Source organism: Catharus ustulatus, chromosome Z, assembly GCF_009819885.2.
Source record: "Catharus ustulatus isolate bCatUst1 chromosome Z, bCatUst1.pri.v2, whole genome shotgun sequence".
Lineage (NCBI taxonomy): Eukaryota > Metazoa > Chordata > Aves > Passeriformes > Turdidae > Catharus > Catharus ustulatus.
In genome coordinates this window covers 23,110,624-23,129,984 of record NC_046262.2, presented here as the reverse complement: position 1 = coordinate 23,129,984, position 19,361 = coordinate 23,110,624, and the positions used below count along the sequence as shown (strand labels likewise).

Sequence of the window (19,361 nt, the reverse complement as noted above, 5' to 3'; positions counted from 1 at the left end):
CTGCTTGTACACCCAATTATTATGGTTTTGTTGTTTTGGGTTTTTTTGCCAGAGTTCACTGATACATATTGAACTTGTCATATGCCACAATCATCCAGTTAGTTTTCTTAATGCTGCCATCTGGGTGTTTTTTATTTCGTATCTTGTCTACAAGTACACTTAATCTTGTCTACAAGTAGAACCCTGCATTTGTCCCTCTGAAATTGCAACCTTTCCTTTTTTCTTAGACCATTTCTGTAATTAGTTATGATGATTCAGTTTTCTAATCTATCCTGCACCATGTTTTCAGCCCCTCCTAGTAGCTTTTATTATTTCATGTCCAAGAGATCTAATTACATTGAAGTAGGTTGTTTATGATTACAAAGTGAGCACCAAATACATTTTGGTTAGGTTTGTTCTCTTTACATACTTAAACCATTTTTCATTATTGCATTTAATCAGAAAGGTTTAAATACTGATGCTAAAGTAAAAACATTACATAAAATTGTGGTCCCCAAGTGTTTGAGACATGTCAAACAACTCAAACCATCATCAACTTACATTTTCTCATTAATTTTTAATATTTGAAACCTAAATAGAGAATAAGCTATAAACTAGTTAGGAGTATTACAGAAACTTGTTCAGATTCTCTGTTAGTATTGTGTAACTTGCTGTGTCTTTGAAACACAGAGATAAAAGTATTTTGTACTTTTGCAGCTACAAATTAAATTGACTGACTGTTCCAGGATTAACTCTTCACCAGGAGGGAGAAAAAACCTCCAGAAAGACACCCAAAACTGAGCTGTGTTTGGCTATATATATCTATGCATAGACCTGTTAGAGCAAGTCTACAGTAGGTCTGTGAAGATGATCAGAAGGTTGGAGCACCTCCCATGATGACAGGCTGGGGTTATTCAGCCTGGAGAAGGCTCTGGAGAGACCTCAGTGCAGCCTTTCAGAACATAAAGGGAGCTTAGAAAAAAGAGAGTGAGTGCCTTTTGACATGGACAGATATTTTACATGGACAACGGGGAACAGTATTAAACCAGGGGAGATTTGAATAGGTGGTGGAAAGAAATTTCTTTACTCTGGGGCTGGTGAGCTGCTGACACAGGTTGTCCAGAGACATTGTGGGTGCCCTATCCCTGGAAATATTCAAGGCCAGGCTGGATAGGGCCCTGAGCAGCCTGGTCTAGTGGAAGATTCCTTTTCTGTGGCAGGGAGGTTGGCTCTAGATGAGCATTAAGATCTCTTCCCACCTTAACCATTCTGTGATACACCTCAGGTGAAGGTGGGACAGTATTTGCACAGAAATCTTTGCTTTTGTCAGTTACCTGTATACAGCAGTAACATTGATGGTTTTACTGTCCCGTACAGGAACACTGGTTATTTTTTTACGTGATCAAAGCATGTCCATAGACAACTTGCAGATGAACAGCTTTTTCTGCATTTTTAAGTGTCCAAAATAGTGAGGTTTCTTACATCCCTTCCCTCCTTATTTTTGTGCTTTACTCCATGAGCTCCTTCAAACAATTCTTTCAATGGCAAAACTCCTTTCTGGATCTGACCAGAAAGTCATACTGAATGATACTTGGGAACCCTATTAGCTCCGTGCTGTATCTGGAGTCAGACTCCGAACTGCTAAGATTGTACCTTCTTGCACAACTGTGATATTTGTTTAAGACTGTACATCTGACTTTTCTCTAGTTCTATACCAGGTCTAATTCCATTACTCATACTGTCCAATTTCCTAGCCCTCAGTATCATCCAGTGAAGTTGTCTATCTACTCGAAGTTTGACTGTCGTAGTCTTCTTTGTTAGCTGTTGTAACATGTCCTAGTTTTTTGCTTGTTTTTAACTTACTTGCAGACAGTGTAACCAATTCTTCATCTTCTTTTAAACCAGATGTTAGAGATGTGAACTCAGTGTCATAAATGGTAACAACTTTGTTCCTGTCTGTGCTTGCAGATAGTACATGGAAAAGATGAACTGACACCTGTAAATGGGAAGCTATTTGCATAAACAGAAATATGTGGTACATTCGAGAGTTAGTATTGCATGTGTGCAAATACACAGGGTTAAACAAGGGCTTTATGAAGTGTTGACAGTTTAGTGGTTTTTGCCACTCTTGTACTTGTGCTGGAGAACAGACTTTCCAAGCAGCTGTCACTTGGATCTATTCTTTTGATGGTTAAAAGTAATAGATTTGCAGTTGTCTGGCTTCGGGTTTTTTTCAGTTACAGTTCGCTTTAAGTTAAATGAGCTTGTTTGAAATAGGCTCTGCAGTTTCTATTTTTCTAGATGCCATTTTCTAAATATGACATTATGTAAATCTGTATTTAAATTACATGCCTTATAGGTTATATTTTATGTCCCTGCAGGAGATCTGTATTGCAAAGCATAATGAGAAGATCCAGCAGCGTCACCAGAGCGAGGAGGAGTACAAAATGCACCATACTGTTCAGCTGGTAAGTTTGAGTTTTCTGCTGTTGAGCTTGGCTTGTCATTAATAGCTTTCATTCTTCATTATATATTAATTAGGGGAGTATTCAGAGTGATAGCTCTTTCAAGAGATGGTGTGTATCCCTGACCTTTGCACCATGGATTTCTGTGTCATATTATGCTGGTAAGGGGGAGTATATAGTTGTGTTAGGAGGACATGTGAACCAAACAAGTAGAATGGTTCTTTTTTACTAGGGTGACAGTCTGAGTGGTTTGTTATGTTTATCATCACTTGCACATAGATGATTCTGAACATCTCCGAGGATCACGTCTGGTATGTTCATAGGAGTGAGGAAATAACATTTGTTCTTGAATGTTAATAATCTTGGTTGCTACTTCTCTTCTTTCTACTGAAGCAGTTACTCGAATTATGTTGTATAAACTTGTAGTTCCAGGTGGATGCTCCATGATTTTTTTCATAGTCTTGTTGCAGATAGTAGACCAGCTTGGTCTCTTATGCTGTACCTAATAGACTTATCATAAAGAATATTCAAATTTTGGACTAGGTTTTGGGAGCTCACATAGTATCAATATTTGATAAAGATCACTGACAAAGATGCATTGAAATCCAAGTCACTTTAATTCAGGCTTCAATTAGATTAGTGAAAGTGATTCTATTTCATCCTTATACATTTTTAACATTGATATATTTGTCCAGGAAGTCAGCTACATAATTTATTTTATGGAAAGGCTACTTGTCAAAGGCAGTATGTATTGGAAAATTCTTTCAGGAATGCAAAAAAAAATATTTATCAATTCTTATAATAAGGCAGTGAAAGTTACTGTGTGGACTGTATCTCATTTGTCAGTCTTACAAATAAGACTTGACAAAGCCAGAGGACTTCCCTGTGTCTCAAGTATTGCAGAGCTTTGTATTCTGCAGTTGCCCACTTGAATGATACAGAGAACCTTATGCTAAATTTTTCTAGTGGGTTTTTTTTGTAAAAGAGTGACTGAAAAGTTCTAGCATTATTGTGAAATAGGCTTTAAATTACTGATTTTTATTAAAAATTTTGAAAAGATAACGCTTGGAAAACTTTCAAAAAGGGGAGTCCAAATTTGAAACCAGATAAGAATTGCAATTTTACTATTTTACTTAAAAGTGAAACAAAACCAACTAAACAAGTCAGCCAAAACAAACAAACAAAAAACCTTGAATTTGAGACTGTTTCAGGAAAAGTTTGATCTGAATGCATATGTAATATTCAGGTATAGTGATAGAGCTACTTTTTTTCCTTTTTTTATGCTTCTGTTCTAACTTCTTTCTCCATTGTTCTTATTTTCTTTTACCACGTGCTTCTCCTCCTCTTCACCTTTTTCTGTTTTCTGTCCTTACTATTTTTCAGACATGTTCTCATCTTTCTCTCCCTAACGCATCCATACTTCTTCCTCCCAAATCACAGGAGTTGGCTTTTTATGAAGGACACCAGGCCACTAGCTGACTTATGAAAATGGCAGGCAGACATTGCTTTTGTGGTGACTGAATGAGAGTAAAAGGCTCACAAAAATGATCAGAATTTTTGATTATGGAGATACGCTTTCAAAAGTAGTATTTAATGCTGTGAGTCATCTTAAGAATTAAAGCTGTTTCTGCACAGGGATTTTGCTTTGTGGTCAGCTGTTACATTACTTTTCCTGATAACTTCTGAACTTGCATGCAGTGAATTTCACCTTCTGATGATTAGCTTCCATTTCCAGTAAATTTGATGAGGAGTAAGTGTTTGTTTCAAAGATGTAGCAACTCTGCTGAAGTTCTATAAGGAATGATAATTAGTTAAAGGAGATGTATCCAAAGGGATGTTTCCCATAAGGTAAAGTCACTGTACAAGAAGAAACACAGTTATCCTAGGTGCGAGGAAGAGCTTCAGACCTTTACCTAAGTGCAATTACAGTAATTTCACGACCATAAGGCGCACCGGACTAGAAGGCGCACCCCCCCGGAGTCGGCAAAATTCGCAACTTTGTAGATCATATAAGGCGCACCGGACTATAAGGCACACTTTTTTTTTGCAGCAAGGCTCCGCCCCCAGCTCCCCCCACACGGTTACTGGCTGAGGCCCCGCCTCAACCCGGCAGCCATTGGCCCTGGGGCCTGCCCGGCAGGGGCGGTGCCGCGGGCCCCCGGGCCCACCTGGACCCAGCAGCCATGGGCCCCCAGGACTGCCTGGACCCAGGAGCGGGAGTGCCGCGGGCCCCTGGGCCCACCTCCAGCCGGCTGCCGTGGCACTTCCGGCTCCCCCCACAGCTCACAACTCACACTTCTGGTTTGGCAAATTTCACAACTTTGTCAATCAGATAAGGCGCACTGGACTATAAGGCGCACTTCTGGGTTCGAGGGAAAATTTTAGTCAAAAGGGTGCGCCTTATAGTCGTGAAATTACTGTACATAAAATCAATTAAATAACAAAAGCTGGAGTAAACACAAACTTATGAATTACTGTTGTAAATGTAAGTGGGAAAACATTTACTTAATTTGATCGCTGCTGGGTTCAAAACTTCATGATGTTGAATTCTGTGAACTCTTTTACTTTGAAAATACTAATATGACTTGTTTAAAAGCTCAGCCTTGCATTTGGACTGTCATTTTGTTCTTGGAATGAGGGGAAAATGGATACTGCTTTGCTCTCTGGCTAATTTATGCAATTTTAATTCAAGGGGGCTTCTCTGAGTATAGCATTCTGTCATTTAATTCTCATCACTTGAAGTAACAAGTCTTTCAAGTGCTCCTATTCAAGATTGAAATTTTTTTTTACTGAGCTTTGCATTTCTTTGTGAAAAACAAACCAGGAAATATATATTATTTTTTAAGGGGAAACCAAAAGCCAAGTTTTGAACTCACATTTATTTGAGAACTATCTTTTTAAGTAACTTTTCACATTCAGGAGAAGAGTTTTTTTCTAGTGAAGCCAAATAGAGCACTGGATGTAATATTTACATGTTTTCCATATGTTTTCCCAGAAACGAGATCAACTGCAAGATGAAGAGGAAAGAAAAAGTTCCTGGGTTAGTCAGGAACGACAGAAAACCCTGGACAGACTGCGTACATTTAAGCAGGTAACAGACGAACAGTTGTTCTTTTCTGGTAGTTTCCTTTCCCAAAGAAACTTTCACTCATTCCAGTAATAGCATTCACTGTGCTATTAGCGATTTTCTTTCATTGTATCATTAACTGGTCTTTGGAGCATTCACAACAAAATGTGGCGTTGGTGGTAACAAATTCATCTAGCTGTTGCATTCCCAGTGCCATAATAAGTTTCTGTTCACTCTTACACCTATACCTTGTGACAAGACACTTGGCAAATGTTCCTGAGAAGCATAATCTAAAGAGTACTTCCCACAAAGAGCATGTCATCTGACATGCCTCCCTACTGCTCATAGCCAGAATACCTCACTCTTCTGATTACAATGCAAGCATCAGAAAACCCATAGAAGGTGGAATGAAGGGGGAATAATAAGGGAAGGGCTGAAAGTGAAAGAAAACAGCGACTGCATTAATTGGTAAAGACTTTGTTGAATACATAAAAATAAAAGGTATGAGAAGTTTCTTTGCTGGAAAGAAACTTCTTAGTGTTTTTAGAGTGTTCTTAGTAGTACACTCTTTGTTTCCTTATTGTTTGCAAGGCTTTTGAATTCTGTAACTTCTGTAAATTGAGGCAAATTTACTTTTTTTGACCAGCAACTGTTCATGAGCTGCCTTTTTCTATGAACATACTGATACTGTTACATGTTATTGCTTTAGACCTACCACAGTTGTGCAAAAGGTATTAGTCAGTCTTTCAGAAGCAGCTCAATTTTTTGCTTTAAAAAAGTTGTGCATGAAAGTAATTTGAGAAGACTGATATTGAGGCAGCAAGTTTAAAAGTAAATTAAGTCTGAAAATCTTTGATGTTCTCAAGATATACCTTTTAAAACAGTATGATTCACATATAAGGCCAGTGTACTAAGTCAGACTGGACTGCACTTGCAGAGGGAGCCATTGTCCCTTTTAAACGCAAAAGGGAATTTTGAATTTCAGTTTCCAGTAAAAAAGCAGTTTTGAATGTGCAGTCTGATTCCTAGTGAAATCCTAATTCTAACCTATGTATTTCCCTGACTAGATTAATCATATGAAAATTGTGACATAAATAAGAATAAAAACTAAGAATATTAATAGCTTTTTGCATAAAGCTGGAGGTATATTTGCTTTGGTTTTATATACAGAGCAAAATGAAAATTGTTCGACAGAAATGACAAGTATATAAAATCCAAAATAGTCCACTGCCTGTGCTTATGTAATTTTCAATATCTTATTCACTTTAGCGGTACCCTGGGCAAGTAATACTTAAATCACCCAGACTACGGCTGGCTCATGCAAGAAGAAAATGTGCAGCCAGCTCAGTGCCCTGTGTTGAGCAGCCTCAATCTATGCCAGCAACCATACCAATCCAAGAGAAGAGTGAGGAGGTGGAATTGGAAAAAGCAGTTCAGCCTTTGCAAGTGCAGGAATCCACAAGCCTACAACAACTTCAAGATGTCTCTTTGCCTCCTAATGGTGTTACTTCTGAACTGCCCCATGTTAGCACTTCTCCAGTCACCAGTGATGAGCTTCAACCAGAGACTGCTACTGGAGCACAGCTTCCACCCCCTTTGCCTCCACCACCTCCCCCTCTGCCTCCCCCTTTGCCCTCCAAGGAAGATGCCACCAAATCCTTAGACAAAAGTGACAGCATTGTTAAACGTCAGAGTGTGGAGAAGGGCGTCCAGCACTCTTCTGGTGTCCCACCAGCACATCTGTTTGATAGCAGTCAGCTAGTCAGTGCCAAGAAGAAACTTAAGAAGACCGGTGATCTAGAGGGTTTACAGAGGAGGAGAGGTAATGTCTTCTGCATATTTAATTTAAAATTTATTTTTATTAATTTAAAAATTGTAATGCACATCAGTTCATATTTTGAATTACTCTGTAGGAAAGTATGCTGGGATTAATATTAACAGGAAAGTTGTTCAGTCCTTTTTAGCTGAGACATGCTGACAATATCGGCAGCATCTACAGCTTTTATGACAGTATGGAATACTTATTCAGTGGGAAAATTGGTGTGAAATTGAATGTACACTGTACCATGTTAGACTAGACAGAAGATGGACCTAAGTGCTGGTGAAAAGAATATTTACGTATCTACTTACTGCCAACCCTGCAGATATTCTATGTTTCACCTGAGGATGCAGTGTTCTATTTCATAACAGAATAACAATAATGTTTGTGTAGTTCTATTGTTTATCTTACTGACTCACATTTTATCTTGCAATTTTTTATAAAGCCCCTATTATGTGTGTAGTTTTATATACATCATAATATGATGAATATAAATTCAAATCAATCATCTCTCTTATGAATATTGTTAATGTCTGCACTAGCACTTTAACTGCTGCTCTGTATCTCCTGAGATATTCCAAGTTTCTAAGTGACTTCAGGAATTTGTCTCTGTATGACAGACAGGGGCTTTACAGTCTTTCCCTCCTCCTCCAAATGTATGATCCTCTATTCTTTTATATCTCTTTTCATTGGGTCTTTTCTGTCTAGGCTTTCAGTGAGATGTACAAAGCTTATTCCTAAATTCAAAACAGGTTCTAAAAAGCATGTTGTACAATGTACAAAAAAGAACTGGAGATTGGATATCTATTGATTGAGAAGTACTGCACAAATTACATGCTGTTGTATGCAAGGTGTTTAAACTTTATTATACTTTATTATAATGCGTTCTCTGGGATGAAGATCCTGCTCACTCGTGGCCCTTCAAAGAGCCAAAACCTGATTTTTATTAGTATGGAAAACTAGTTTCAAAAGCAGTTATAAAGGAAAGATTTGTCATTAAGAACTATCTGTGATGTTTTTGTTTTCATAAATTATAATGGAAGACAATTTTAGTAACTGTACTGGGACTAGATGCTAACAAATACGTGAACCCAGAGAAGCAGGAAAATGCATGCAGGAAAGTTGACCGTAATGCTGATTCCCTTGCTGGCTTGTAGAAATAGTGGGTAAAATTAGCCTAAAAATGCGAGTGGTAAGAATGGATCGCGCAGTCCAGTACCTAAGACATGTACTCATAGCTATGTTCTAAAGTAAAAAAAGATGATGCAGTAAATGCTTTCATTATGTTGAATTCCTTGCAGTTTATTTGATTTTCTTGACTGCAAACTGAAAAGCCGCATTGTTCAGAAAGTTTTACTTTCTAATATGAAGTCAAGTGGTTGTAAAAATTAAAATTATCTTTTTAAACCAGTTTTGACCTGGTAATAAGGAATATTATTTAGAGGCTAAAACAGTGTTGGAGCTGCCATTATATTTATAGTATGGGACTGTCACATTAATAGTATGCATCTACTTTTTGGTCTGTAGGAAATGAAATTAAGACTAATAAAATTAGTGAAAATAAACTGAAGGTCTTTTGATTTGCTGCAGTGAGTTCCCCAATGGATGAAGTGCTGGCTTCCTTGAAACGTGGCAGCTTTCACTTAAGAAAAGTTGAGCAGAGAAGTCTCCCTCCTTTTCCTGATGAAGATGATAGCAATAACATCTTGGCGCAGATCAGGAAAGGGGTGAAACTGAAGAAAGTACAGAAAGATGTTTTGAGAGAATCCTTTACAATTCTGCCTGATACTGATCCTCTGACAAGGAGCATCCATGAAGCATTGCGAAGGATTAAGGAAGCATCACCTGAGTCAGAGGATGAAGAGGAGTGTTTGCCTTGCACAGACTGGGAAAACTAACCTGTAATTAAGCTACATTTAAAGAAAATAATTTCTGCAACAGCTTTTTTTATAATAGTAGCAGCTTAAGCCTCAGGTTGTGCGTTCTAGGAGACTTAATAGGAATATGACTAAAGTGTCTGACATCCAGTGTGGTAAAACATGCACATTTGAATTGAGTATCACTGACTTTTCAAAGAATTTAATAATAAGGAAAACTTTTTTAGACAGTATATTAGCCTTTACTGTTCCAGTACTTCTGTTGAATATTGACTGGACTTCTCCTGAAAAAAAGCTCTATTTTATTTAGTAAATTTGAAGGAACAGTTCCCAGCTTATCAAAAAAGTTTACAAAACAGCACAATCACTCTTGGATGCACCTTATACTTACTTTCTGATTATTTCTAGCCTTGTAAAAATTTGGCATGTCTTATCATTTCAGATTGAGTAACTTCTAAGTGAAGGACAGGTTTGAATGCTGAAGACGTAGAAATCTCATGGGTTACCCTGAATGGCTGACTTCTTGAGGGCTTGGTTTCAGTCTCTAAAATCTGACTTAATTGAATTTCCAGGCTATAAATAGTAAATATACAAATACAATTTAGACTTCTGCTAGTCATAAGAATTTGTGAACTTGCATTAATACTAAGCTATAGTGCCTGAAAATACAGATATCAGACTTCAGCAGATGAAATTAATGATTTTAGAACTAACCAAAAATCAGCAAGAGATCAGTTTTCAAAATAACTGTTGCATCAGTAGCATGAAGAGATTAGTGACTGCAGAAGCAGCATAGAACACTTCTCTGTGGTGGCTCTCTTCTGCTACTGACACATGAATGAGCTTGAGTATCAATGAAGGTTCCCACTTAACCTAAAATTTGAGAAACCAGAGGTATGATAATCTGTAAAGAAATTAAAAATCCGTTTATAAAGGCTCTTTAAACAGAATGGAAGACAAACATTTGTAATCCTTGCAACACAGTTAGCAGTAGAAAGAAGATAACATTTGTGAATGTTCACAATCCAGCATTCTACCCTGGTTAGTTGTTACCATAGCTGGAGAGTGACTGTTGGTAAAGTGCTACAGCTGTTTAAAAACTGATTCTGACTTAGAACATCATCTGCTGAATGTTCGTGTGATTATGAAATACTGTCTCAATCTGTTGCATTGGTATGGTATTTTCAAATTATATTTTAAATTTTTGAAAAGGAAAATAAATGCTGCCTTCAATTCTTCATGAACTAACCACTGGCCACCCTAATGATTTCACACTGTTTAATTATGGCTTGCTCCTTCTATTCCCTGCCAAATGTACTACTGATTCTGGAGCTGAAACTCCAGGACTGGAGATATGCTTAACTCTTGCTGAAACTCCAAGTTAAAATAATTTTGCATTCATGTAGCAAAATTATGCATCTTTCTATCCTTGCATACTGAAAACTCCCACTACCACAGCTCTTCAGAAATCAAGTGACAGCTATAAGAAAAGACATGTCTTGGAACTAACTAACTTGTCTTTCTTCATGCAATTATTCTAATTTCTAGATAACAGATCAAATTTAAACTTTGTGATTAGACTGTGATTTTAGTAAATCTGTTTGACTGTTTAGGGTTCTGTTTCCATTTTTTTGGCAAGATACAAAGAAATTTTCCAAGACTGACTTAATTTTTTTTTAAAATCAAATTGGTTGGCCACCTAAGGCCTTTGGAAGTGCATCTTAGAAATCTCCCATGGTTGTTGCCACACAATATAAATATATGTTTTCCTCTGCTATTTGCAGCCCCATAGAAGGAGTTCAGAATGCAGGCTGAGAATCCCTGCTGCATAGTCCCTGGTTGTTGTCTCCATTTTACCAGTCTACATCCTGCTGAAGTCCTGTGAAATCACTTGGATCTAAAAGCAGGATTCAGTATCAGTTCAGTGGCAGGAGTATGTGCTCCTTGTTCTTCACATATCTGGGACCTCCTTTCCCTTACCAATGTCGTATTTTATTATGAAATCAACCCTGTTTTCATTATGTGAGATTATTTAAAAATAATAGTTTAGATTGAAAAATGGTTGTACAAAATAGCTCAGAAAATAGCTCTGAAATAGCTGTACTAACAGCTCAGAAAAAACAAGCAAGACCCTTGCTATCCAAGCAGATGAAATAATTTGGGAGAACAAAGATTGAGACAAAGCCCTTGAAAAACTCGACTGAATAAATACCTTCCGTATAGATGAGCATACTTGCTTGAAGATACAGACTGGTTTACTAGCATTCATCATATAAAAGAATGAAAATCTGTTGTAGAAACAGTAGGCTAGTATTTTTTATTGTAAGGTTATCCACTAAGTATTACGCTTTAAGATTGACCCACTGGTTTTTAACTTGTGAGCTCTGCACATGCCAAAAACAGTAGCATAGGGATTTTAGGTTGGAAACTTGTTTACTATAGTGTGTTGGCACATATTTTAAATGAATTATGCTTGATTATATGTACACGTGCATGGGCTAAAGCTGTAAAGCAGTTATTTGCCTTACAAAATGAAGGCTAAATCTGATACAGTGATGTATATTTAAGTGCCAGAAGATTCCTTGGTATATGTGAAGGGAATATTAGCAGTGCTCAGTGAAGTGGTTTCATTAATTACTGAAGACAAAACTAACAGTAACTAGTTCTTGCAGGAGATCTGGTCATCTGTTGTATTGTCTGCTCTGTGAGTTAACTTCTGCATAAAGTTATGACTTACCTTTTTAAGAGAGCATTTCTTTCCAGACATACACTCTGAAACATGTAAAAAGATAACTGAGACATTCTATATATTGGAGTAGCTGAGCAAATAGTATATACATGTAACAGCTTCTGTATGAAAAATTGAAGAGATTACTGGTTATCAAAAGTATCCTGAGATTATCTGTGTATGAGTTCATTATAGTGCACATAAATCACCATAGTACACTAAATAATGCAGAACCTGAGTTCCTGACAGTGGTAGACAAAGTAACAGATAACAAGGGAGTTTTTGTTCTCCATAGTCTCTCTTAATCCAGTATTTTGGGCCTCTTCAAACTGTAATCTGCCGGTAATACCAGAAGGCAAAAAAAAAAAAGACCTGGTCATATGTGTGTTCTGGCTCCAGAGTCACTGTGTCATTACCCTGAGAGCAAAGAGAATCTTTGCTCAGTACACACTGCTCAGTTTATTGCATGCTAGAATTGCCTAATATGTTGATCAGAGAATATTTGTACAGCCGTTTAGCTTTTCAGATGTTCCTTTTTCTTTCTTCCCAAACAGGTGCTTGACAACCACCAACGTGCGAAAAGAAACCCCAGTTGAAGATTACTTTTCTTCTGCATTTCTGAAAATTCAGAGCCAGCACTTACGGCTGTCAGTTCCACAGGAGGCTTTCTTTGGCAAAGAAGTAGTCTTTCTTTGGCAAATAACTCAGTACATGGAAAAAAATGGCCTGAAATGTTAATTTCAGGTCACTTTTTTCTTTATTTGTTCAAACAAATTCTAGTTTGGGCAGAAAGCTAAATTGTTTAGGCATGCATTTTGTACTATCAAGAATGCCCGGTTCTTAAGCACTTTTTATATTTGCGTTAGTAATGTATGGCCAGTTAAGTGAGGGGGCCATTTTGAGTTGGGAGACTACTTGGTGTTAGAGTAACTTTGGGGTTCCAAACCAGCTATAAAATGGCCCCTTCACTGCACTGAATATCTCATGTGCTTGAAAATTCAACTAAATGGCTCCCTGCAGAGAATCTTGCTGTGTAGCAGTCTGATATTCCAGAAAGACGATTCCTAGTTGCACTACAGTAGCTGAAATTCAGTAACATGCAACTAAGAGTTTTTTTCTTCTTAGCTTGAAGAAGCAAATGTTAGTATGAAAAGCAACAAGTGACCACAGCACAATGAGAATTAAGAGTTGAATTCAGTACATATTCAAGAATGTGTTTGTTTCCATCATGATACATTTAGCAAGACATACTGCAGCACCTTTTTAGAAGGTCATGTTTAGTCTGACATCTTTTAAAGTAGACATTTTCATGCTTTTTTAAAATAATATTTAGCTATGCTGAACCAAGTTAGTTATACTTTTATCATTTGTTATAAGAAGCAATATTTTGTAATTTCATACTTAAAAGTATTTTTCTCTTTTGGTTTAAAATGGCTTTTGATTAGTCTAAGCAGCCTTCTTTAAAAAAGATCAAAGCACTTAAGCATATTGATAACTGAGTTATGAAAATTATGCTGTTCTTGCTGGTTTTCATTATTCCCTTTAGTGGCTGCAAAATTATTTGTATTTCATACCCAAAAGCCTACTGGCTGAAAAAAGTTTCTTTTGATTCTGACTGTTTCATTTTTAAAGGAGAGTTACAACTTCCTCTGCAGTGAATACTTAGGAGTAGTCCTAAACCTCATGACTAATGGCTGCAGGCAGCTACTCTTATGATACCACAGTACCAAGAGGTATGTCAATACAGAGATACAAGTAGCCTTGTACCACCTAAAAACCTCATGTGGTATTAAAAATCAGCCCATTAGACTTCTAGGAAAGCTGAATTTTCACTAGCATTTTGTTTTTACTAGCATAACATACACTGTGTTTGAGAAATACACAGTCCCTGTCCTTTGTGTTGTGTGGTCCATTCACTGTTCCTCTTTTGACAGATAAACTACTATATGGGGATCTGGGTTCTTTTAAGTGGAGTTACTCATTGCTGCTGTCGTGTAATGGAACACGTACTGTGTTAACATTTATAACAGGGGATTTCACGTCTTGCCGTTTACTTACAGAGAGAGGAGCAGGAGACCTTACCTTAGCAATAGGCTGTATAATCTAAAGGAACCTCAGCTCTGGGACCCTCCAGTCTATTGAAGATGTTTTGCTGTGGCTGTCCAAAAATTAAAGCTCTGTCAAACATCTTGAGAGGATTTTCTTAACCATGTTGCCTTACTTATTGAAGTTAGTGAACATTGATTTTTCAAAGCACCTGCAAGCAGTGTTACTGTAGAATTGTATCGATTTTGCTGTGTTAGTTGCCAGGTCTCTATTTTTCAGCTGTGTGAAACACCTGATACTGGCTTTCCACAGGCTTAAAACTACATGATGCTTTTTTCTTACTCTCTGAATTCTGTGTTACATGGTATGGTTGTGAGCTGTCTGCTGTGTTCATGCAGGCATGGCAGCAGTTTCAAGATTGCATCATAATAATTCGACACTACCTATACCATCAGCTGTTTTGTTCTTCATTTGTTTGTACTTTCACTCACATCACACATTAAAACCAAGGTAATCAAATAAATTTTTGGCTGTAGCATAAAACAGAACTATGATGTAGAATGGTAATTGACATTATACATTTCATCTGAAACTTAGTGCTAAATTAACAGTGGTGAAGAAACAACTTTTATGTTCATTTTTTTCCTATTTTCCAGCCTGCAGTTTCATTCCTTGGAGTATGCATACAGACACTAGCAAAATTTCAAGCCGAGGAAAAATAGTGTAATTCTAAAGTATTTGTGCAGGGCTTCCCTTGCGCAACATGTTTGTCTGCAGTTTACCACTGTGTTGTTACCTAAATAGCTCCATGCTGTACTGTACTACAGTTTTCAGATATGTTTGCCATGTGATCTGTCATCTTTGCCTTGAAAAATGTGTGCATGATTGATGAAAATTACTCTTCTTAATCTGTTTCATATTTAGCTGAAATCTTAGATTTCTGTAGTAGCTTAGTCTCAATAGAAATGGAGTTCTCATATGAGCATGTATTTTATGGGCACACGAAAAGTAGTTGTTACGCTGAGCATAGCAGTAGGTATCAGTTCAAAACTGCCATCTTCTGTGTGGAAAATGAATGGGGATTTTGTCCACATCCTGCTCAAAAAAACCCCCAAACCAATCCTGAATTTAAATCTCCATGAGTCACTAGATGTCACAATTTCATATAATTTTCACTTTGATAGAAAAATTGTGTATATGTGCAAAGGCTAATGCATAAAAGGTACCATCCTGTGCCATGTGAAATTTTCCAGTGGGATGACTACTGCAGAAAATGAGGAAACTTTAGTATATTTAAAGAAACTTAGGGAAATTATGACAGTCCTGCGTTGAGGTCAGTTCCTCCACAGCTGAGAAAAACTGTAATAATTGTGCTGGTCCGTGAGAAATCTTGGCAAGCATCACTAAGGAAAAACACGTAAACATGCACAAGGAAGAAGAGCCTCCATAAAAAGACCTGCCGATTGATATTTGTCATTTTATTGTTATGGCTGCATTGTTTTGTTGCTAGTTATTTATCTTAAATAGGTTCATCAGCTTTTGGCTTTTTCCATTTTTAGAAACTTCTATCTTTTTTCAAATTAAAAGTTTTACTATGGTGTAGCTGATCAAATGAAGTAAAGATTTGGAATGCATAATGTTTATTGTACAAATGCTTATGTAAGGACTGAAAAATCTTTAATGAGTGGGAACAAGAAACTAAACATGCAGTTTTTGCTAGAATAACCAAAATCCAAGGTAAACAGCAATAGTCTTGTTCAGAAATTGAGTTTGTATCAACAAGAATTTCATGTTCTCATTCATGGAGTTTCCAGATCCTTTACAAATGACCAATAGTCTTACTCACTTTACTGTATTTTCATGTTAGTTATCTGTCTAGGGTAGATGAAGGCTTTTTTATTTTTCTCAAACATCACTTTTAAGTTTTGCCTGGTTTTTGTTTTTTTTTTTTTTAATCTGACAGTCTGCATTCTACACCAGACACTTGTAAAATAAATTGGTATGATTATATATTGTGTTCTTTTGTGACTGAATTGGGGATAGAACTCAACATACTTCACTACGTTATTTGTAAAGAATCATTTTGAGTATAAGCACTATATTCTGTACTGTTTAATAATAAAGTAATGATGGATGCATTATTGAAGATGCAACTTATTGAGAAGAGGAGGCAGAAACTTTATTGGTTAATGTTACCCTTATTCCATTTGTTGCACTGAATTTCAGGAGTGTAATTTGTAAATCAAGTTTGCTCATGCGTGTAATCAGATTTTATTTTCATTGTAATGCTTATGTAATCAAATTACCTGGATGTACTTCTGGTAATGATTTCATAAGCATGGACAATATGTTGTTGATGTTTCGCGCTACAGAATTAATGTTAAGAACAAGCAAAGCTTCTTGCAAAGAAAAGGAGTAACAGAAGCACCTTACTGGGAGAGCATGTTGCATGATTTCGGTCCTCTTGGAACTGACAGACAGTAGGTCATCCTAAACTTGACTGCAAATTGCTCTTTGGTGTAATAAGCACATCAGCATACTGCTATCAATGCTATCAACACAATGGCTATTTTTAACCTATAAATATACTGTAATTTAAGTTTTCCTACAAAGTGAATTTATATTTAATTGCTGCCTAATACATAAATACTTAGAATTTTTAGAAGGGTCAAGGGAGGGAGGGCGGGCATGCCAGTATATTTGTGGGAGGGGCTGTTGCATATATGGGTCTTTGTACTTCCTGTTCAGTTTGACTGTTAATCCAAAACTCACAGCTCTGGCTGTGGTGAATCTGCCACCTGACGTTTATGTATTTTTATTGTGATTCAGGTCTTCTATATTCTGTGACTCAGAGCTTCAGAATTTGACAGAAAAGGTCATCTTTCCATTCTCAAATGTGAATGCTTTGTACCTCTAATAGGGAAAATGACCAAGCGATGAATTTGATTCTGATGAGTTTTTAATATTAATGTGTAAAGCATTATCTAAAGCTCGTTAAGCAGTAGTGTGTGCATTGGAAACAAATAGAAAGGATGAAGACCATTTTGGTGCATATAATCCAAACTCTGCAGAAACTTTATTCCAGAGACTGTCACCTATCCAGGAATTAGTTTGCCATAAACTGGCTTGATTTTCAGACTATAAATACAGTTTTGACTTCTGAATTGGTAAATAGGTGTTGGGCATTGGGGATATTCACTTAACATCTTTCAGCGTGTTGTTGCTGTTGCTGTATGTTTTGAACTTCATTTTAAGTGTATACAAATGTGTCAATATAAAAGGAAAGCTAAAGAAATTCAGATGGCTGCAAGTTGTCTTACATGAATGAAGCCAGTGAAGCTTAATGAAACTAACTTCTTTGTTAAGCCTGTTAAATAAATAAGAAATAATGAAAACAATTTTTCCATTCACTAGCTCTGTGCAATACCATCCTTAGACTCAGACACTACTAGCACATTGTGCTTGGCTTTAAGAAAATTCTTTAATTCCATTATATTCAAAAGGACATAATAAATGCATATTTTATTGTAAACAACTCTGCAAATTTACTATGCGTGAAAATGCTAAAAGTTATTAAATATTAAGCACAAGTATGTTTAAAAAAAAGGTTAAGAACTAAACAAACATTTCTAGCAATACCTAGAAACTAAAAAAAGTTTTAATTGTCTGCTTCTTGGTCTTTATTCTTTAGTGCAGCTTTTCTGCAATGCAAGTTTATTGCTGTGTATTTCATGGGGTTTTATTATCATGATTCAGAAATTTGAACCTGTATGCAAAGTACTGCATTCACCTTATTGTACATGCGATGTAACATCATACTCACAGTTTTGGTGCTTTAAAATTATTCCTCTTTTCTTTATTAAAGGATATTTATTTGATCACTGTCTTGGTTTTAACTTTGATTATGTACTAGCACTGAAAAAATATTTTTGTACAGTTTGGTTCCCACAAAAAACAATTTCAGATCTAATTCATTTCAGTTCCCATTGCTATTCTTACCACTCCTCAAATGCCCTGTCATGGTTTAATGGTCAGTGGTTGCATCTAAGCTGTGTTGCAGCATGGAATATTTGTTTTTAGGTAACATCTTTGTAAATGAAGCCACATGAAGAATTCAGGTAATACAGAAGAACCTTGCTCCTAAATGACCCAGGGTAGTTGTGCATAATTACAAATCACACCCACTTTCCATCTTGATCAAAAGACAGAAACATTCTATGAAAAAGGGTAAAAGTTTAAATATAGCAATGTTAAGAGCGTAACACCCTTATTACACTTACCATGTTCCTAATTAGAGTTCCTAGTTGTCTGTGGCTAAGTTCTTCATTTTAGTCCTCTAGCTATTTTGGCTTATTATTTATGTAGACATAAGTCTTGTAAAAGATATATCTTTATATTGTATTTCTTTTCCCTGTTGCTTCTGTGTTTTTGGTGCAGCGCAGGTAAGTTCTATTTCTGTCTGGTTCATTAATGAGGAAATAAAAAACCAGTGTGTTTCTGCTAACAGGAACTTTCTAGTGCCATTACAATCCTGAGAAAACAAGAAAAAGGACATTCTAAGAGCAACATGAAACCAACTTTGTATTTGCAGTGCAAATCTACATTGCAGCAGGTCTTATACAAAATTCAAGGCCTATCCAGCTTTGGTTTCCTAGTGTTGCTTTTCATGCCAGGTAATAATGACTCTTAATTTTGGGTTATGGCAGAACAAGTAGGAAATGTGTTTTGAAATAATCAGTTCTTTGATTGTTGCCAACTTGAGAGAAAAGATAGTTGCATTTTTCTGAAGTCTGTTTCTAAAACTCTGGCATTGTGTGACCTTGACATGGGTGTCTGCACAGGTTTTGCTCTCCAGGACAAACTGGTGCTCCATCAGCTACTTCTGCTTGGCATTGGCTTCAGTAGATAAGTAGATGTTCTTTTATAACTGTCTACAGTATCCATAAAGGTTGGAAATTAATTTAGTGTATGCATCAGGCTTTCAGATGAGTGAATGTGTCTGTAGGCAGACTTGAAAGGCAGTGGTATGCCGTGCAGAATAAGACCTCTTGTTTGTGTAACACAGAAGATGAAAGATGTACAAGCATCTTTTTGATCGTGTTTGTTATATGTCAGATGTAAATCAAAAGGACATTGTAAAAAAATAGTCAGTGGGCCACAGTGCCTCTGAAATAGGGGAACTACTGATACATGCAGGGTTTGTCTCTGTTCCACAACTTAATGCTTAACATTACTGCTCAACAGAGGCAGTAGTACAAGGGCAAGAAGTAAAAATGGAAGTTATGTTTGACAGATGTTATTTTCCACAACCTATGAACTGTTAAATTTTTCAGCAGTTCGTAATTACTGCTGTTTCCCAGGGAGAAGCCCGTTTTGTAGG

At 36.7% G+C, this 19,361-nt stretch overlaps 1 protein-coding gene across 1 annotated transcript in view; it reads left to right on the top strand.

Annotated features, from left to right (window-relative positions):
* JMY (junction mediating and regulatory protein, p53 cofactor) overlaps positions 1–17,859 on the top strand; it is a 72,873-nt gene extending 55,014 nt beyond the window's left edge. Inside the window, exons 7-11 of the mRNA XM_033085660.1 lie at positions 2,361–2,447; positions 5,440–5,535; positions 6,781–7,333; positions 8,921–9,231; positions 12,490–17,859. Of these exons, the coding sequence (XP_032941551.1) occupies positions 2,361–2,447; positions 5,440–5,535; positions 6,781–7,333; positions 8,921–9,228 (1,044 nt within the window). The 3' untranslated portion in view covers positions 9,229–9,231; positions 12,490–17,859. The remainder of the gene's footprint in view (positions 1–2,360; positions 2,448–5,439; positions 5,536–6,780; positions 7,334–8,920; positions 9,232–12,489) is intronic.
* Positions 17,860–19,361: the final 1,502 nt, after the last annotated feature.